At 37.6% G+C, this 22269-nt stretch overlaps 1 protein-coding gene across 10 annotated transcripts in view; it reads right to left on the bottom strand.

The window, feature by feature from the left end:
* Positions 1-22269, bottom strand: part of SLC4A10 (solute carrier family 4 member 10) — a 320600-nt gene that overhangs the window by 121545 nt on the left and 176786 nt on the right. For all 10 annotated transcript variants that reach the window (XM_056110433.1, XM_056110436.1, XM_056110435.1 and 7 more), the window contains 2 exons: positions 18632-18770; positions 4613-4773 (listed from right to left, as the gene is read on the bottom strand). In XM_056110433.1, the coding sequence (XP_055966408.1) occupies positions 4613-4773; positions 18632-18770 (300 nt within the window). The remainder of the gene's footprint in view (positions 1-4612; positions 4774-18631; positions 18771-22269) is intronic.

Here is a 22269-nt window from a genome sequence, read left to right as displayed (position 1 = left end):
ACTTAAAAGTCTTTTAAAAGTGTATCAGAACATTGATATAAAACTCATTGATAATTCTAAAATAACATCTGGGTAATATTTGCCTATTAAGAAATATCTACAGAACATTTAATGCTTTAGAGTGTCTGTACAAAAATTTAGAGCCTAATATATTCAGTAACATCTAACATAAAAAAATAAGAAGAGAAGGAAATTTTCCATATCCTCTTGTTAAACATTATGTTTACAGATGACCAGAAACAATAAAATTTATTAGTATAGGTTAATTAAAAGTAATTATTTTTATCTCTTCAAATACCACCTTTAACATGTAATTTTCCATTTATTAAATGAGGGAATTAGTCTCCCCTTTAATTCATAATGTTGTTATAAAGTGACAAATGTCAATATAAAAATACTTTGCCAAGTTAGAAATTTTAATATGTAAATAAACCATAATTTATTAAACAGTATTATAACCCAATTGTCAAAAGGAAAAAAAATGAGTGAATGACAAAATAATTATATGCTCTAGGGAGAAAATGTTTGGATGAGATTTTATTGAGGGCAAAAAAAACACCTTTGTAACCAATAAAGAGAAATTTCTTTTCGTTAATCATTAGAAAGTAGTTATTAACATAAATATTTGTAATCATAGTTTTCTATATAGTATTAGCTCTCAACTACTGACATTTTGACTGACATTTTGCAGATTGCTCTCTCATAAAAAGGGAGGTGCAAGTTGGTCTACTTCGGTGCCAGAAAGCTGCAAACTAATTAAAAGGACAGAAAGAATACTTTAAAAAGCTATTTAGAGTACTGAGACTTCAACTGAACTACTTTCATTTGTAAGGGTAGACTTAGAAAATTTAATTTGCTTTAAAAAACTAAATTTGACACAGCTAGCAACCTTCATATAGCCTACTGATTTTCACTTAGGAAAAGATGTAGAGTCGGGGTAAAGAAGCATAAACATAGGTAACAAAACTGAATGAGGGTGATCCCAAATGAGCAACTGAATTATAGTCAAATTAATAAAGAAAGATCCTACCATGAATAAATTCCTATAAAAGGCACTACAAGCAGCAGGAAAGATAATGTAGGGGTTAAGGTATGTGTCTTGTATGTAACTAACCCTGGTTCTGCCTTGGCCATTACATGGCTTCCTCACAAACATCAGTGGGTGTGGTACTGGTGTCCCCCTGATTTCTCTCAGGTGTGACTGTGGAGGTCTCAAAGCACCACTGGAATGGCTCAAGTAAGCACCCAAGAGCTTAAACATTAGCAGGAGGACTCCTAGACACCCTGCTTGAAAGGTCACCCAAGAAGCATTAAAAATTATATCATTTATGAAATCTAAATCTGGTTAAACCATGAAGGATATTTTCTGAAGGTAGTTTTTACAGTTTGAAGAATTTTATAGCTTTATTACATTTAACTTATCAAAAACTAACTTGAGGGATACCATTTTCAAAGATCTTAATGCTAAGGACTTAATTAGAAAAGTAAATGAGTGATTTTGTGTAAAATTCTGAATTTCAGGTTTTTTTTTTTTTATTAGTGAAACACCATGAGGTACAGTTGTAGATTTACAAACTTTTGTGCTTGGATCTCGGTCATACCACGATCATATACCCATCCCTCCACCAGTGCCCATTTTCCACCACCAGGATAATATCCCTCCCCCCCCATCCTCCCATCCCCCCATCCCCCCCCTGCCACTGTAGCAGGGCATTCCCTTTTGTTTTCTCTCTCCTCCTGGGTGTTGTGATCAGCCAATGAGGCATTAGTTATGAAATATAGCAACAATTCTAAGCTCCAGGATTGTTTTGACTATCTAAAGATACTGTAGAAAGCTGCTTCCTAAACTGCTTAAAACTATAAAAAGTCTTTGCATTTGAGTCATAATTAAAATATAAAAATGTCAATTGTGTATCAGCAAGAACCAATAAATTTCTTAGCAAAACTAAGAAATTGAGTTGGATGTCTTTTCCTATTCTAGCATTCTTCACAAGTGTCCTAATTTCTAAGTGAGCATGTTCATAAACCTTTTGAGTATGAACCATTACTATATTACGTTCTTCTGAGAAGTATACTGTATTTAATTTTATACAGTTTTTCAGGTTGTTGTTACATATTTTGAAGAGTAACCGCTATACAGGTGTAACTTAGTTAATGAAGTCTTATCTTTTTAAGATGTTATGGATTATTCATTTTGCTTAATATTGTGAGCATAGATACCCTCCCGTATCTTTCATTTCATAAATTGTAATGCATGTAATTTTATTTATTATTTTAATTTTTTGTCTTGGAGTCACACCTGTTGGTGCTTAGAGCTCACTCAAGACTCTGTGCTCAGGCACCACACTTGCAGTGCTCAGAAACCTTATATGTGGTGCTGTATATCAAACCAGGGTCAGTCAAGTGCAAGGCAAGTGTCTTAACCACTATACTATATCTATGAATAATTTTTAAAATAGAACAATGGTCATTAAGGTTTGGACCAGATCCACTTTAAGCTTTCTCTTTCCTCAGCCAGTAGTTGTAATGTAATAGAATCTTTCTATTACACAGGTTCCAAGGTCAGAGAGCTCCTCAGATAGAATATGGGCCGCAAAATTTCAGTTTCTATTTTCTCATGAAAAGTAGAAAAGACAATGAGATTGTTCTAGAGATTCTTTTATGTTATTTTTGTAAAATAATATTTTCTAATTTATCCAATAAAGAGCACAGTGCTGGGGGTGGGGGTTCTTTGGTTTATTTTCAGTTCAAAAATTAAATTAAGACATTGATGTCTCTTGGGGCTGGAACAATAGTATTTGCTAGCAAGTAGGACATTTGCCTTGCATGTGGCCAACCTGGATTTGATCTCTGGCACCCCTATATAGTCCCCTGAGCACCACTAGGAGTGATCCCTGAGTACAGAGCAGGGAGAAAGCCCAAACACTGCCGGATGTGGCCCCCAAACCAAAAAAAATTAAAACTAAAAAAGATATTGAAATATCTGAAGTCTTTCAACTTCACAAATAAATTTCATAGGAAATGACTTTCCTTTTTTTTGGGGGGGGGGTCACACCCAGCGATGCTCAGGGTTTACTCCTGGCTCTGCACTCAGGAATACCCCTGGTGGTGCTTAGGGGACCATATGGGATGCTGGGAATCGAACCCGGATCAGCCGCGTGCAAAGCAAACACTCTACCCACGCTGCTATCACTCCAGCCCCCAGGAAATGACTTTTCTTTGTCTCTAAACTTACAAGTTTTAACAACTAATGTTTTCTTTCAACTTCACAAATAAATTCCATAGGAGAGGACTTTTCTTTTTCTCTAAACTTACAAGACTTAAAAACTATTTTTTGATGGGGGAGGATAGGCACTGGTGGAGGGATGGGTACTTGATCATTGTATAACTGAAACCCAAGCACAAAAATTTATAAGTCTATAAATGTACTTCATGGTGTTTCACTAATAAAAAAATGATAAAAAAAATGCACAAAGAGAAATAATGTAACATGTTTTCCTACAAATAAAAAGATTCAAACAAAAAAAAACAAAACTATTTTTTCTATTAACTTTACAATAAATTCCATAGGAAAGGGCTTTTTTTTCTGTAAACTTACAAGGCTTAAAAACTATTTTTTCTATCAATTTTACAATAAATTCCATAGGAAAGGGCTTTTTTTCTCCAAACACTGCAAGGTTTAAAAACTGATTTTAATTCCTTTGTTCTAATTTATTTAATTGAATAATTTAATTAACTTTAATTCCTTTGTTATTTTTAACCCATAACTAAGCACTTCACATACTATTTCAAATCTCTGATTTTCTATTATTTTTAATTTACTGCAATGTATTTGTTTTTCATATCAAAAATACCATAGTAGTTCTTTGCCTTTATTTCTAGAGTAGCACTGAGACATGTCCTAAATATAATTATTGTCCTATATGTCCATAACAGGATTCTAGAATCAATCTCTCATCTCAGGGGCCACTTATAACATTACAATATAAACTAATCTTAACTACCATTTGACCTGTAAAATTCAAGAGCTTTAATTCTGTTTAAAATAAATGAAATACTTTGCTTTTTGTTCTGTTCTAAACTAGCATTTTTCTAATTTGCTGAAACTTTTACATATGATCATCTTTGTATTTTCATAGTAAGAAAAATTCTAGCTTTACAGACTTTTCCCTTCAGTTTTCTAAATGATGAAAATCAAATATGAAAATGTAAAAAATATTTTTTTAAAAAAGTAAATGGGAGTTCATAAATTTTGGTTCTTATTTTAGACCAGTAAAACATTAAAAAACAGTAAAAAATAGTATATATATATGCATATATAATTATTTATATATGAGAAGAAGGATAGGAGAGAAATGACATATAAGATCCTATATACAGGTTATAGAAGTTTATTTTTCAAAGGTCACATATGTATAGAATTCTGAGAAAGAGGAAATTGAGAATTAACTTTACATATAAGAAATAAATATAGAATTTTTCCAAGCCTGTATTATCTCTTGAACATGTATTTATCTCTTTATCTCCTCTCACATAAATCCTTTAAATAAAAACTACTTTGCTTCACCAAAAAAAAAGAGAAAAATATTCCATGGGAGTAAGGAAAATATACCTGCAATTTCCTCTAAAGTGTTGGCATGCATATCCAGCAACACAGTTCCATTCAGAATGCAACTCCTCAATTCAAACAAGCTGTGCAATGAAAGAGTGGCCACATATGGCTTACTCCACCTCTCTCCTCCATCTTCAACATCTTCTTCAAACTTCAACCATCTACACAAATAAACATTGTTATCAGCACAGAGACATTATATTTTTAGATAAACTATCTTTAATCCAAGTAATAAAAGGTAGAAACAAAGATATCCATTCACATTGCCGCTTGGTTTCATGGGTTTGGGAAGTATATAAACTAATTCAAGTCACATTCCCAATGACCTATGTTGAACCAGATTCAATTCCAACTTTTTCTTGTTTTCCTCCAGCATTTGAATCTACTTTCAAATAGTATACAATTAAATGAAATTATAAATGTTTTAAGCTAAGGTATATTATGCTAATGTTAGTAGTAGAAATCATTGATTGACACTTGATTCTCATCCTTGCCTGGAACAAATTTCAAGTTGAAAAAATAATATCTTTTCTCTCCCTCTTTTCATATTATTGACAGAATTAAAGGTAAAAAAAGGTAAAGGCCCTCCCGTTGATCGTCGATTTGCTCGAGCGGGCCCAGTAACGTCTCCATTGGCGACTTTGTTGTTACTGTGTCTGGTATATCGAATACTCTCGGTAGCTTGCCGGGCTCTCCGAGAGGGGCGGAGGAATCGAACTCGGGTCGGCCATGTTGGCCGCTTGTAAGGCGAACGCCCTACCCGCTGTGCTATCGCTCCAGCCCCTGAGTACTATGTAGCTGTTAGAAAGGATGAAGTCATGAAATTTACACATACAAGTGGTACTACATGGAAAGTATCATGCTAAGTGAAATGAGTCAGAAAGAGAGGGACAGACATAGAAAGATTGCATTCATCTGGGAAACATAAAGTAACAAAATAGGAGATTAACACCCAAGAATAGCCAAGATAAGTACCAGGAGGTTTACTCCATGGCTTGGAGGCCAGCTGCTAGGGGTAAAGGCAGCTCAGATAGAGAAGGGAGCACCAAATAAAGGGTGTTGGGAAGATCCTCCCAGGATGGGAGATGCATGCTGAAAGTAAACTATAGACCGAACATGATTGCCACTCAATTCCTCTTTTGCAAACCAAGCACCCAAAAGGAGAGAGAGAACAAAAGAGAATGCCCTGCCACAGAGGCGGGGTGGGATGGGGGATGGGGGGTGGGAGGGATACTGGGATTAGTGGTAGTGGAGAATGGGCACTGGTGGAGGGTTGGGTACTCGGTCATTGTATAACTGAAGCCCAAGCACAAAAATTTGTAAGTCTACAACTGTACCTCATGGTGTTTCACTAATAAAAATTAAAAAAAAAAAAACTGAAGTGCAGTGAATGGCCGGAGCGATAGTACAGCGGGGAGGGCACTTACTTGCCTTGCACATAGCCAATCCAGGGTCGATCCCCAGCATCCCATAGGATCCCCTAAGCACCTCCAGGAATAATTCTTTAGTGCAGACCTAGGAGTAACCCCTGAGAATTGCTGTGTGTGACCCAAAAAGAAAAAAGAAGAGTACAGTGAAGGGGAGCCAGAGAAATAGCATGGCGGCAGCGGTTCCCTTCTATGCAACCAACCTGGGATCAATCCCTGGAACCACCCCTCAAGCCCCACCAGGAGTGGCCCCTGAGCACAGAGCCAGGAATAAGCCCGAGCATCACCAGGTGTGGCTCAAAAATTGACAACCAGAATGTACAGTGAAGGAAAATAGATGATTTCTCTAGGGACCAGAGAGACAATATGGAGTTGAGTTTCTTTGTGTCAATCCCCAACATGCATGTGATCCCCCCAAGCCCTGCCAAGAGTGAGCCCCGAGCTCAAAGTCAGGAGTAAACCTAGTGTTTTCCCCAAAACTGAATAAATAAAAATAAATAAATGACATCTTCAGGGCCAGAGATGACTGTGAGGGCTGGCATGCAGGCTTTCCATGCCAGAGACCTGGTCTGCCACTCAGCACTGAACCATTCCCCACCGCAAGGAGTGACCCCCAAGAACTGGGACCACCAGGTGTGGCCAAAAAAAATTTTTTTAATTCATTAAAAATAAGGGCTGGCATGGTAGTATAGCGAGAATAGTGTTTGCCTTGCACGTGACTGACCCAGGTACAATCCCTGGCATCCCATATGGTCCCACAAGTCTCCCCCCCCAAGAGTGAATCCTGAGCACAAAGTGAGGAGTCCTAAGCACCATTCAGTGTGGCTTCAAAACAAGACAGGAAAAATAGGGGCACATCATTCCTTGCAGACAGCCAACTCTGGCTTGATCCCTGGTACCCCATATGTTCCCCTGAGCTCTCCAGGAGTGATCCCTAAGCACAGAGTCAGGAGTGAGCCCCGAGCACAGCCAGGTATGAACCAGAAACAAAACAACAACAACAACTAGGGCTGGAGCCATACACATCACATGTGGCCAATTCTGGTTTGATCTCCCAAACCCCAGACTCTCTCTGGGGCCCCCCTAGGCTCTGCCCCATCCGCCTGGCTCTGCCGTGCCCACCATCTCTGCATGTCCCCCTGGGTAGCAGGCAGGGGTGGGGACAGGGTTCTGAGAATGTTCAGGCAGCCCTCTGGGAGGTCACCTGCGCCCAGGTGGGCTGGGGAGACCTAGCCACGCGACCCTCGGTCCCATCTGCCTCCTCTCGGCTCTCCCATCTGCCGCAGCCTCTCTTGCCTTTGTAAAAATAGGGCAGATTTTTCCTGAAAGGTTGCGCAAATGCACCGGACAGGGGTGATGACCCCAAACTGACCCACAACACCGGCTTCTCCTCGCGCAGCGGCGGCATCATTGACAGAATTAGCATTCTATAAATAGATTTATAGAATTTATTTATCTATAAATAGATAAATAGAGAATAAATAAACTTTTGCTTGGTTGGTCTTGTTTTGTTTTGTTTTTTGGACCACATCAGCTGTGCTCAGGGGACTTTATAAGTTATAATATCACTAATAATAAAATCATTAAAATATATTGGTGGGATTCATGATCTACATAAAATGATCAAATTCTTTCTATAAAGAAATTTATAAAGAAATCTGTAAATTTTACTTCTAGTAAACTGGGGTAATAATAAATAAATAAGAAAGTTTGCATACACTTTAATGCTGTCTCTCTTGAAAAACACTTGAATTTAGTATCCCCAAGATTCAGTGTGTGTACATGCATTCATTTTTATTCCATGTACACAATCAGTAAGACCATCATAATCAGGACACAAAACTATCTTATCACTACAATGAGCACTCTTATTTGTTTTGTTTTTTGTTTTGGGGCCACACTCAGCAGTACTCAGGACATAATGCTGGCTCTACCCTTAGGGCTCACCCTGGTCTATTTAGGGACTATAAAGCATGCTTGCAAGGCAAGCATCCTACCAGTTGTACTATCTCTCCAACCCCTACAAAGGAACTCTCTTGCGATTCTCAATTCTCACCTTGTTTCTGTTCCCTGCATATCACTATTCTGCTCTTTATTACTATAGTTTTATCAGTTAAGGATGTTATGATATGAAATTGGCATTTTTCATCAGGCAGAATGCCCTTAAAACTACTCAAGTTGTATATACAAATAGCATTTTTTCCTTCATATTGATGAGCTTTTTGATTACATAGCTGTACCAGGGGGGTTATAATCATTCACCCACAAAAAGACATTTTTGGGTTCTTTACAGTTTTATTTTTGCTATTATAACTAAAGATGCTGTGAACATTCTTGTAAAATTTTTCATGTCAACAAAGTTTCTTATCTTCTCTGAGATAAATGCCCAAAACTAAGATTTCCAGATCATACAGTAAATGTATACTTAGTTTTAATAAGAAATTGTGGGTTTGAGATAGTACGAAGATAAGACACTTGCCTTGTGTATGGAAGACATTTGCCTTGCATATGGCTGACCCTGTTTCAATATCCCCGGCACTGCATATAGTACTACAAGTAACACCAGGAGTAATTTCTGAGCTCAGTTTCAGGAGTAAACCCATAGTAAGCCCTGAGCTCTACTGGTGTGGCCCCCAAAAAATAAATAATAAAGTTCAGGCTGGAGCCATAGCTTTACAAGCTGAGCACAGGAGACCTGAGTTCTGTTCACTGTACTATAAATAGTCTCCTGAGCACTATCACGAGAGATCTCTGAGCACCTCTGGTTGTAATTTAACAAATGAAAGAAACTTTCAAACCATTTTCTAACACTTCCTTTTATATTCACACTAGCAATGGATGAGATATCCAGTATCTCTGAAGTCTCACCAGCACTTTCTATTATGACTACTTTTTTGTTTTTTAATTAGATGTACAGTACTATGTTTTTTAATGTTATAGTAGTTTTAACATGCATATACCACACGATTAATAATGTTGAACCTTTAAAAATAAGTGTGTTTGCTTATGCTATACCTCTTTGGTGAAATGGCTGTGGGTTCTTTTTTCCATTTATCTAGTTGATTTGTTTGTTTTTATACCACTAAACACCAAGAATTCCTTACATATTCTAGATACATTTTTTGTGAAAATGTTTGTAAATATTTTTCCTTGCTATAATAAATCTTATCATTCATCTTTTGTTTTCATAGGTGCCATAGTCTCAAAAATAATGTGTAGGTCACTCCCACCAATGCTCAGCCTGTGATTCAATGCTTAGGCCTGGGAACTTAGTTCTGCCCCTCTAGGGTATTCTAAAACTCAGCACCCCCTGCATGCTTGTCATGCATTTTTATCCTCCAGCATTTTTCCTGGCTCTCTTCCCATCCCCTTCTCAGGAGATATCACAGCACAAACATTTTTATTTTGGTAAATTCCAATTTGTTATCATTTTATTTTATAGATCATGTTTCTGGCATCATGTCTAAAATAAATCTTCAGTATCTAGGTCCTACAGATCTCTTCTATGTTTTCTTTAACATTTTAATAGATGTGTGATTCATATAGAGGTTTATAATCTATTTTGAATTATTTTTGTGTACACTGAGGTTTAGGTTACAATTAATGTCAAGCTCTTGATGTATCATTGCTCCAGAATAATGTTTTGATAAGATAATTTATTTTCTATTTAATAGATTTTTCCCTTTAACAAAAGCAATTAGCTCCATTGTCATTGATCTTTCCCACATTTTTATCTTTTTTACACTGACCAATGTGTCTATCTAAAAACATATTTTAAAATATAAGATCTTTCTTTAATTTTTTTTAATGTTGGAGCTTGTGGTCGTAAGCCCCTGGCCCTCTTTCAAGAGCCTCTAATATGGCAGCATTGGGAAGGATGAGTAAGGAGAGGCTGCAAAAATCTCAGGACTGGGGTGAATGGAGACGTTACTGGCGCCTGCTAGAGCAGCTCGATGAAAAACAGGATGACATTGATACAGTGAAATGTTGGAGCTTAGTCTTTTAGAAAACAAGAACAAAAATCTGGAAATTTCAAGCAAACATTTTAAATTCTATGCATGAATTATTTGATATAACCACAGGAATTTTGTAAGTATTACAAGGAGATGCAGAAGAGACTTTCAAAATAAGTAACCCACATGCTACAAATATCAAGTGATTAACCATTTCAAGATACAGTACTTTAAGTCATCTCTAGAATGACACAAATCATTTAAAAATATTTAAATGACTATCTTAAAAGACCATATTAAAATAAAATATATACATAAGTAGATAATTACTTTTTTCTGGTTTTCACTTCACATTTTAAATATAGAAAATCACAGATCTGGAACTACCCCAAATCCTTTTTCAAGATTTGTAGTCACAGAACATACTGTCAGTTGCAAATGCTTGATTACAGTTAATGACCTAAAGTACTGCAATTTATTCTAGTTTTCAAATAAACTCAGCTGATATTTGTTTGAATAGCAAACCAAAGCAAACAGGAGTTTCACAAGCATGAATGAGAAGTTATAGACAACAAAAATATATCAAAAATTTAGGCCCTTTGTGTGGCATTCTCTATGGCGATAGGAGGATTTAAACACAGGGGATTATTTTCATTTTCTACAGTATACTTGGACCTGTTTTCATCCACGATTAATACACTGAAATCTCTTTCTACTAAGAAACAACAACATAAAACAGGTGTTTCATGAATTCTTTGAGGATTAAGTTAATGATAATCTCCTCTACAATACTCATATTAAAAATCTACAAAATAAAATTCTTCTGGAAATTAGATGCTTTGCATAGAATTTAACTCTTTCTGTTTATTCCACTCTTGGTAGTTTTGTTAAACTTTCCAAGAATATTTATTCTTTTAGTATATACATATATGAAGTAAAAAAAGTTACTATATTATTTAAAAGTATAGACTTAGAACTACTGGATTGTCAAGACAAAATATTTTCTGTAGAATTGGGCATGGAATCAGGGATTTTGATTATGGCAGAAGTTAGAAAAAATGCATACACATTATATGTACTATATAATGCATTATATGTAAAATACATAATATATAAGGTATAAAAACATATAACATAATCAAAACGTTTTCTCTTTTAAAGGAAAGGGAAACATGAGAAATAAACTATATCCAAATCTAGAATAACAGATTCAAGTTGTTTTTGCTCCATATTTCCCATACTTTATATTATGCTGAAAAATCATTATTTGAACCTTTACTAATTTTGAATGTCAAATGTTTTCATAGCATCAATAAAAACGTGTGACATAATAATCCTTTCCTACATTATTATGCATCAGTGCTCAAATTGCTAGCCCCAGCTTTTCTCATTTTGAGTTCATTTGCTGAAAGCATTTTTAAAGAGTGAGTCAAGTATGTTTTCTCCAAAAACACACAGCTTTGGGAACTTCATGTACTGTTCTCATTATGACATTATGTTATTCATAAGAGGACACTGTAATTGTATTGAGTCTATTAGCCCTGCATATGGCTTCTCCTAAGATTTTTTAAAGTGAAAAGCTGGTTTTCACAAACATTTATTAAATAATTATGATTCTAAAATAGAGCTTCAAAAATATAAAACTTTGCTTAAGTTTTACTTGGCAACAATAATGGGTATAAATTATTAATGATGTGATATGTGACAAGTGTGATGGGCTTATATAAAGTATCCTTTATTTTTCTAATAGTAGGGTAAAAAAGTATTAATTTCTTGAGAATATTAATCAAAAGAGAAGTGTTTTTGTTGCACAGTTATGATAATTATTTACTAGAATAAAACCACATTTAAAAAATCAAATTAAGTAATGAATTTTTAAATAATACTAAAATTAGTCTTTTTTTAAATGAAGAAGGATAACCAGAACAAGTTTACTTTTGATACTTTAAAACTCAATAAATGTCTAAATCCACAATAAATACATTCTGTTCTTCCCTGGTGTATTTTGTCTCAGCCGAAATTCATCTACCCTCCTCTTCAATATGTGTTACTAAATCTGATTGCTCATCAGATGTCTCCCTGAACCTCAAACAGCTTCACATGCGAAAGGTTCCAGAAGCATGACTAAAATCACAAGCCTATCTAATAACATTAGAGAATATTAAGCATTAACTAAATCATCTTCCTTTCTTTAAAATTAAACAGTAATACAGATTGGCAGTTTAAGATAATAATGTTACTCCTATATAGCATGGTAAAAAGTGATGAAGCTATGAGAGTTGAAAGAGCTAGACTCTAGCACTGCTAGACTTACTTTATAAGAGGAAAATTACAAGGAATTTACCAGCTAAAATACTGTTTGGTCTAGAAGTTGAAAAATCTTCAGCCATTTTAAGCATAAGGGAGTTACACCTGTCAAAATGTATATTACAGTCTTCTCAGCTCTGCTTTGTAAGATGAGAGTTAAAAAAAAGCCAGAAAATAAATACTTCCCAAAAACACTCCTTAGTAATGAATTATTAAGCACCTATAGCCAATAATCAAAGTCACCATATCACCTTCATTCAGGAAACCCATTTCTTATGATCTTGGAAGACAGATGACTCCTTAAAAACTGAAGTTTTCTTATTAATTCATTAACAAATATTCTTTAATCATGAAACAGCAGTAGTAGTGTCACAATTTGTTGAAAAGGTATATATTATTTTCTATCATGAAACATATTTATAATTACATATATTATGTATTTTCAGGGCTGGAGCAATAGCACAGCGGGTAGGGCGTTTGCCTTGCACGCAGCCAACATGGCCAACCCAAGTTTGATTCCTCCGCCCCTCTCGGAGAGCCCGGCAAGCTACCGAGAGTATCTTGCCCTCACAGCAAAGCCTGGCAAGCTACCCGTGACGTATTCGATATGCCAAACATGGTAACAACAAAGTCTCAAAAGATGGAGACGTTACTGGGCCCGCTTGAGCAAATCGATGAACAACGGGAGGACAGTGACAGTGCTTTTGTAACTGAATAACTGTCAGATACAAAATTACAAAGCTGTTTGTGATCAGCTATGTAAAGTAGATTTTTTAATCTCTTTTAATTTTTATTTTTTTAATTGAGTCACTGTGAGATACACAGTTACAAAGCTGTTCATGATCAGTTTTCAGTCATACAATGATCCATCACCTATCCCTCCAAGTGTCCATTTCCCACCACCAATGACCCTAGTTTCCCTCCCACTCACCCCCTCCTCCAGCCTGTCTCTATGGTTCTATGGAAGGCACTTTCCTTCTCTCTCTCTCTCTCTCTCTCTCTCTCTCTCTCTCTCTCTCTCTCTCTCTCTCTCTCTCTCTCTCCCTAACTCTCTCTCACACTCTCTCCTTTTCTGTCTCTGATTCTTGATATTATATTATAATTTCCAGGTTATAATAAAATTACTTAAATTATAAATTTAAACATAATAGAATGCACCATCAAAGTAAATTGATTTGTGGGGGAGGGAACGCCCAAAGGTGCTCAGATCTTATCACTGGGTGACCCCTGTGCACCATACGTGCTGTTGAGTATTAGAATTAGAATCTGCAGAATGCAAAGCAACCACATTGAGTCCTGTATGAGCTCTCTGGTTTGGGGAATTGATTGTTTTATATAAATGCTTTTTTTTAAAAAGGTTATTTACACCAGACATACAAACTTAAAATTCTAAAAATGTAAATAAAGAATTCAATGAATAAATTGATTAAAATGGGTCAATGAAATGGCAGCTCATAAGTAAAACTGAAAAGATTAATTATTCAAGCACAATTATTATAGGTACAAATGAAAACAATGAGTATCATTTGATGGAGGAAGGACTGGAAGTAGAGCTCAGAAAGTCTGGCCAACCTGCCCTGTGGTTCACATGCAGGAGCCTGAGGATATGGTGCTGCTTAGGTTCTGTGGTTCTGGGTATATCTGGACACCTTGGCATTTGTAGGGACCTCGAGGACCACAGCCAACAGTGCTCAGGGGCCTCCTGGATTTTACCCAGTGATGATTGATGCCAGGAATTCAACTACTATACCACTGTAGTATCTCTCAGCCTGAGATTATTTTAATCTGTAAGATTAACAAAAAAACATTAGATTTAAGGGAAATACGTACTTTAACACTACTGGCTAAGTGTAAATTACCTCAAAATATTATTTGAAGACATTTTTTCCAAATAAAAGTGAAATTTTTGGTGAAATTTCAACTCTTATGGTGAAGGATAAAATTGAACTCTACATTTAGAGTGGTGCACTAAAATGTGTATATGTTGATTTTCAGTGACGCAAACATGAAACATAGAAAATTATAATGTAACGTTGCTACTTTAAAAATAAGTTCTCCTATCTTTGGGCATAAATTCCATTATTAGAAATTCACCCGGGGGCTGGAGCGATAGCACTGTGGGTAGGGTGTTTGCCTAGCACGCAGGCCAACCCGGGTACAATTCCCAGCATCCCAAATGGTCCCCCAAGCACCACCAGGAGTAATTTCTGAGTACAGAGCCAGGAGCAACCCCTGAGCAGCACTGGGTGTGACCCAAAAAGAAAAAAAAGAGAGAAATTGACCCTGTAATTGTGGAGCAACAGTACAGAAGATAGGGCACTGGCACTTGCCTTGCATGCACCTGACCTGGGTCCAATCCTTTACACCTCATATGGGTCCTTGAACCTGCCAGGAGTAATCTCTAAGTACAGAGCCACGAATAAACTCTGATCACTGTGGGTTTGGCCCCCAAACAGAAAGAAATAGGGAAAAAGTGAAAAGAAAGAGGGCGGGGGTATGGTGCCGCCAGCAGGTCAATCTGTACCTGTGAGGTGAGTGCATCAGCAGCTTGATGGCACCTTCAGACTTCCAGATACCCCAAAATTGCTGCTGTGCCTTTGACCAGACCCCAAAAATTTGAGACAAAGATTACCAAGAAAGTAAATAGCCAAAAGTTAGGTATGTGGGAGACACACCCACAAACCTCCTCCGGCTCAGCTATATAATTGGAGGCATGGCCTCTCTAGTTCCTGATCAAACTGCTTAATGGCTATCATCCCAGAGACTCAGAAACAAATCTCGAAACCCAACAGCTTTTGGCAGAAATGCATCCGGTCCCTGCAATAGGTTACAGGCACTGGGCCACCCCAGGTGGGAATAGGTTTCGTGTCTTGGCCTGTTCCCCCGGTGGCCCAGTGGCCTCCAACCCTCAGAGGCCACTGGACAGTCAGGTTTGGGTCCACAGTGATGAGACATGTGGGGCCTCATGGGCTGGGGGTGGAGCCGGCCCTTTCCTTCCCGGTCCAACAAGACCCTGAGTTGCCACCCACAAACGGCCTCTCTGGATCCTGATCAAGCTGCTTAAGGGCCGTGATCCCAGATACTCAGAAACAAATTTCAAAATTCAGTGGCTATTGGCAGAAATGCATCCTGACCCCGCAGTAGGTTATTGTCACCGGGTCACCACCGGGGGGAAAGCGTGTTGTCCCTCCACCTGCTGCCCCTTGGCAGCTCGGTGGCCGCCATCCTCCAGAAGCCATCAGACAGTCAGGTTTGAGCCTGCAGTAATGAGACAAGCGGGGCCTCACAGGATGGTTGTGGAGCAGGCCCTTTCCTCCCGACCCCAAGAAGACCCTGAGTTGCCGGCAATGAACGGCCTCTCTGGCTCCTGATCAAACTGCTTAATGGCCATGATCCCAGAGACTCAGAAACAAATTGTGGAACCCAGCGGCTTTTGGCAGAAATGTGACCAGTCCCTGCAGTAGGTTACCAGCACTGGGCCACTCCAGGTGGAAATAAGTTTCATGCCTTGGCCTGTTCACCCTGGCGGCCCAGTGGCCACCATCCTCCAGAGGCCACTGGACAGTCAGTTTTGGGCCCGCAGTGACGAGACACATGAGACCTCATGGGTTAGGGGTGGAGCTGGCCCTTTCCTTCCCGCCCCAACAAGACTCTGAGTCGCCGCCCACGAACAGCCTCTCTGGCTCCTCATCAAGCTGATTAAAATGACCGTGATCCCAGAAACTCAGAAACAAATCTTGGAATCCAGTGGCTTTTGGCAGAAATGCATCCGGATCCCACAGTAAGTTACTGTCACCAGGCCATTCCAGGGAGGAAAGGATTCTGTCCCTCCACCTGCTCTCCCTAGGCGGCTCGGTGGCTGCCATCCTCCAGAGGCCATTGGACAATCAGGTTTGAGCCCTCAGTGATGAGACACGTAGGGCCTCACTGAATGGGGTGGAGCCGGCCCTTTCCTCCTTGTCCCAACAAGACCCTGAGTTGCCGCCCACTAATGGTCTTTCTGGCTCCTGATCAAGCTGCTTAACAGCCATGATCCCAGAGACTCAGGAACAAATCTCGGAATCCAGCAGATTTTGGTAGAAATCCCTCCAGATTTAATTGTTAAAATTTTGGAATTTTAAAATCACGTGGCCACTATTGCAGCCACGTGACATCATATGTTATTCATAACCAGCAATAGAAAACAAATTGTCTATGGTTGCCTTTTCAGCAGATCTGAGTGTTGGGGTAAAATCCCAAATAATAATGGTGGGTCTGGTGTCAAAATATTGAATGTAATCAAAGTATAGAGAGAGTAATGTGGAAATCATCTGCCCCACAGGTAGGGGGAGGCTGTGGGATGGGGGTATATTGGGGTTTTGGGTGGAGGAGAATGGGCACTGGTCAAGGGACAAGTGTTTCATTGTGTGACCGAGACTTAAACCCAAAAGCTTTGTCACTGCTCTCAGAGTGATTCAATAAATAAAATTATAAAAAATGAAAAAAAAGTAAGATGGAGTTCATGCCCAATTCAATCAGCTAACCTAGTTGCTGAATAAATAGCAGTACTCCTACTTAAAAAAAAAAAAAAAGAAAGAAAAGAAAGAGGAAAGGGAGGGAGGGAACGAGGAAGGACTCCACCCTATATAAATACTTGCAAAGTAATTTATTAACAGTTATAAATAATTACTGAAGTGATGTAAAGCAAAAAGTTAAACAACCTAAGTCTATATCAAGACTAATTAATAGAGTTGGGGATGTGTCTCAGTGGTAAAGCCTTACATGTGAAATGCTCTGGATTGGATCCCTAGCACCACAAATAATAAAAGTAAGGAAAAATACAGATCATCAAATAACACAGAAATTAATCTATATAACAAAATATAGTGCCATTATTTAAAATACTGAGTACTCAATCTGATTTGGTATTAAGGAAAATCATCCAAATATCTGTTTAATAGGGCATAAAAATGGAAATAATGTTTTGTTGATTTAGATATTTGCTACTCAAAATGTGGTTCTCAAACCAAGAACATAAGTTTTACATAACCTAGAAGTTTGCTAAAAAAGGCACACACACAACCTGGAACAATATTTTAACGAACTTTTGGTATATAGGACATGAAATCCAGAACTATGTAGTACATAAAATTTAGAACTAAATCTACTAAGTAGAATATAAAATCTAAAATTAATTCTTTTTTTAGATGTTATAATTTTATCCCCCCCTTTTATTGATTAACTGTGTTATAGTTACAAAGCTTTCATATTTGAGTCATGCAATGATCAATCACCCATCCTTTCACCAGTGCACATTGTTCACCACCAAAATCCCCAGTATTCCCCTCCAATTCCAACCCTCCCCCTGCCTGTGTTACAGACAATTTCCACAATAATCTCTCTCTACCATGATTACATTCAATATTTTGACAACAGTCCCACCTCCACTGAAACCTGCCAAAAAGGCTATACTAGACAATTTATTTTGTATTGCTTGTTATGGATAGCATATAATGTGGTGTGGCTGTAAGAGCAGTCACGAGCTCTAGGAATTCTAAAACTTTAATAACTAGGGTCTGGAGAGATCTCTGCAGTGAACTGCTCAGTTCTGAGATTCGTGTGTGTTCTCTGGATTATGGCCTTGTAGGAGCTTAATAAGTAGCCGAGAGAAGTCCCATCTCTAGATCCCATGGGGCGTGGGGATGGAGAAGGGCTGGCTCCTCCCCTGTCCCATGACGCCTGGCATTTGCCACTTCTGCTCCTGCATACCTGGACTTGTTATTGGATTCTAGAAGATGGAAGCCACCAGATTCCTTGGGGGCAGTCAGAGGGACTGCGCCTCCTCCCGTATGCTGTGGCCCAGCAAAAGTGCCCTTTTGCAAAGTCCAGAGGCATCTCTGCAGTGAGCTGCTCATTTCTGAGATTCATGTGTGTCTATTAAAACTGCTTTAATGGCTCTTATTATTTGTCCTTTTTCTTCCACCCCCAAAATCTTAAACACAAAAAATTATGATATAATATCACTAGTTTGAGCACAATTGAGCAGCTGAAAACATATAAGTAAATTACTTTTAGATTTCTATTGTTTTCCCAATGACACACAAATTATGCTACTGTTTAAGTCTGCAGCTGTTGCTGACTCTGTGTCACTGTTTACTGTAATTACTGCCTTCAGATTTCACTCTGACCCATATCCAGTTATAGGATATACCCGGCCAAATGAGCAATTTCAGAATTCAGCTATGCTTCTTGGTGCCTACAAAACTGTCACATCAAAACTCTCTTTTCCTAATTGCATAAAAAGTGTTTAGTATAACTTCATCTTGGCTAAAAAAAAAAAAAAAGAATCTCACCTGGCTGTTTCTCGCCACTCAGCATCCTCACCTTCACGCCAGCAAATCTCATCCAGTTCCGTGAAAAGATCATGAGGAATGTGTTCTTCATCATCATCCTCAGTTCCAAGAATAAACTGAACTCTCTGTGATGGGGTATCTATGGACAATCAGAAACATGGACATGCATTACTGTGACTTCAAGCTTACTAAATTCCAGTCACTACCTTCAACACTCACAATTCCCCTATCCCCTTTGTAAGTACCTTCCAGAGTACACGTGGGAAACCAGAACTAAATTTAACATTACATTAAGTATAACATAATTTAGGATCACAAATATATAAAATGTAACTATACCATATAATTACGGTATTTAAAACAAATCTATTACTTTGAATTTTGATAAGTTAATCATAAAACCTATTTTTATTCCACACATTTTACTACCATTTATGCGATATTTTATGGCAACATTCAAAAGCACAGATATGACAAAATTCACTTATACTAAAACTGCTGGACATAATTTATCAAACAACTCATTTGCAACGCTTATTTGGAATTGCACCTTGTTCACACCTCTCGCCTCTGGCCAGCACTAATCTTATCTTTCCTGATATAGAATTCTTTTCTAGAATGTCACTTAAATAAAAATCTATGGTGTAAAGATCTTTGAGCCTGTATTCATTAATTTAATATAATGTCCTTGGGTGCTTGAGATTTTTCTGTGTCACTGAGCATATCACTAGTTCATTCTTTTTATCACTGAGTAATAGTTTATTTTTAGGAATGTTCCACAACTTTCTTATTCAGCCACCTGTTGTAAGGTGGTTTCCAATTTGTGAAGTACTGTAAGTTTTCTTGTACAGAGTTTTTTTGGTGAACTATTTTTATTTCTCTGGGATAAATACCTATGAGTAGTATTGCAAGATCATAATATGTGTTTATATTCAACTTACATTACCAGAGCTTCTGTAACTTTGCATTCCCAGCAACCATCAATCAGAGATGACTCTCTACCATTTCATCAGCTCTTGGCAATATCAGTTGCTTTATTATCCATTGAATACAGTTATATTTCACTGTGGTATTTGCATGGACCTGATAGATAATGTTGACGACTTTTCTTGTTCTTAACAGTCATTCCTATGTCTTCTTTGGTGAAGTTATTGAAAAAAATTTCCCCATTTCTAATTGTATTGTTTCATGACCTTAAATTTTGAGTAAGTAAAAGTAAAGTAAAAAGTAAAGGCCCTCCCGTTGTTCATCGATTTGCTCGAGCAGACCCAGTAACGTCTCCATTGGAGACTTTGTTGTTACTGTGTTTGGCATATTGAATACACCATGGGGAGCTTGCCAGGTTCTGCCGTGTGGGTGAGATACTCTCGGTAGCTTGCCGGGCTCTCCGAGAGGGGCGGAGGAATCGAACTCGGGTCGGCCATGTTGGCTGCGTACAAGGCAAACGCCCTACCGCTGTGCTATCGCTCCAGCATTCTTTATATACTCTGGATACAAGTATTTGTTGAACTTATGGTCTTAAAGCATTTTCTTTTCTCCTCATGTACATTTTACTTCTTCATTAAGACTTTTAATAAAACTATCTTAGTTTAACTAAAAATCAAAATAATTAAATTTTTAATTATTAAAATTAAGTGATACAATTCCCAACTATTCCAGTTAAATCCCCAGAAACAATTGAAGACAAAGCCAGGAGTAAGCTCTGAGCAGTCATTTGCGGCCCACACCCCACAAAACAAAGAAACCAAGATGTTCTTTAGTGGGTCAATGAACAAATTAACTGTAGTACATCCAGACAATGAAATATTATTAGTTCCAAATGAAATAAAATATTAGCTTTTGAACATGAGTAGACATGGAATAATTAATGAGTATCAGTAAGTGAAAGAAGTCTCTCTGAAATGAATAGATGATATATGATTCCAACTACATGACATTTTGGAAAAGGTTTAAAACTGGGGCGGTTCGGTGTTTGCCTAAGTCAGTGGGTGGAATTAATAAACTAAGATTTTCATTTTACTACATTGAAAACACTCTAATTGATGGATAAGTATTATTATGTATTAATCTAAACAATATAGAATTCATAGTAGCAAAAGTGAACTTTAAGATAAACTATGAGATCTGAATGATTATGATGTGTCTGTGGAGGCTCATCTTGGCAAAAAGAGTTACAGTTCCTGGTCAGTGATGCTGGGGAAGTTTCCATGTGTAGAGCTGAGAAATTGCTATAAGTTCCTCTTAATTTTATAATAGGCATAAAACTATACTAAAAATTAGTCTGAAAATAGACTGCTGGAGTTTTTATATGTTAATTGTTCCTGCCATTATAGATGACTATATTTTTTGCACAAGCATACATACATTTAAGAAATTACAAGGATGAAAAAGACACTATATTTATATGACACATTTTCAGTCATGATATTTTAGAATGTTTCCTTTTTAGAAGGTAACAGTGTGATATTGTTCTATTATCAAATACTTTAAATTTGCCCAAATAAATTTTCAGCAAAATAAAAAACTGAATCAACAGTCAAGCCTCATGCTTCTCTACCTCTCCAAAGGAAGATGCCAATTTTCTGTATAGTACATGAATGTTTATTTTTAAATGAGACCGATTAATTATATAAATGTCATATTTACTTTTGAAAATCAACAGTACATCATGTACATTTCTGATATGATTTATTTCTATTAGAACCTTAAAATCTAACAATGTACTGCAGATTCCACCACCGCTGCCATGCAATTGCGACTCATGATTAAATATCAAAAGAGATCAACTAGCTGCAAAAATTCCTCTGATACACTGGTTCCATCTCAGATTTCCAGAATGACCTTGGAAAGGGGGCAGACCAAGTGCCCGTCCTTCCAATGCCCCACCAGCTTCACTTGTACCCCAATAGCTACTCCATGGCTATAGCCAGACATCACTGCCTCACAATTGCGTCCCACAGAGTAGCCAAACTGCAGAAAACTTCAGGTACACTGGGGGTTTTTTTGGCTGAAACACCAGGCATTCTCAGAATAAGGGTGGGTGACCTACCTCCAAATTCCCTACTTCCAGAAGTCCTACCACATTCCACCACTGCTGCCATGTAAGCTCATCTATTGGCCCTGCTCCAAAGATTCACAATTAAATCTCCAAAGAGATAAACTAGCTGCAAAAATTTCTCACATAGACCTGTCCTGGCTGAGACCTCTGGGGTAACCTCTGGAGGGGAGTGGGCCAAATTCCTGCTCTGTCAAAGCCCTGGCAACTATACTCACCCTCCCAACAGCTGCCACCATTCCCACAGCCAGACTCACTGACCAGGTAAATATTCAAAATTTTCTGAAACATTCTCAACTGAACAACATCTCCAAACTACAATACTAACATCTCAGTAGGAACACATCAGGTTAGATGCAAATGTAACATTACAGGCCAACTAAGCTCAATTAACAAAAGCATTAACACAGAGGGCTCAACTAGCAACAATAGAATGCCCCCATAGTAAAATATAACAATTTTGACAAATTTTCTTTTTATTCAAAATTTTTGTGTTTGTGATGATTCCATTAGCCACTTAGTGGTAACAAACAATAGAAAATAAATTATTTTGGGCCTTCAATAGGGGCAGCTTTGAGGGAAG

The sequence above is a fragment of the Sorex fumeus genome, unplaced genomic scaffold, assembly GCF_029834395.1.
Source record: "Sorex fumeus unplaced genomic scaffold, SorFum_2.1 ptg000009l, whole genome shotgun sequence".
Taxonomy (NCBI): domain Eukaryota; kingdom Metazoa; phylum Chordata; class Mammalia; order Eulipotyphla; family Soricidae; genus Sorex; species Sorex fumeus.
This window is presented reverse-complemented; position numbering and strand designations above follow the sequence as displayed.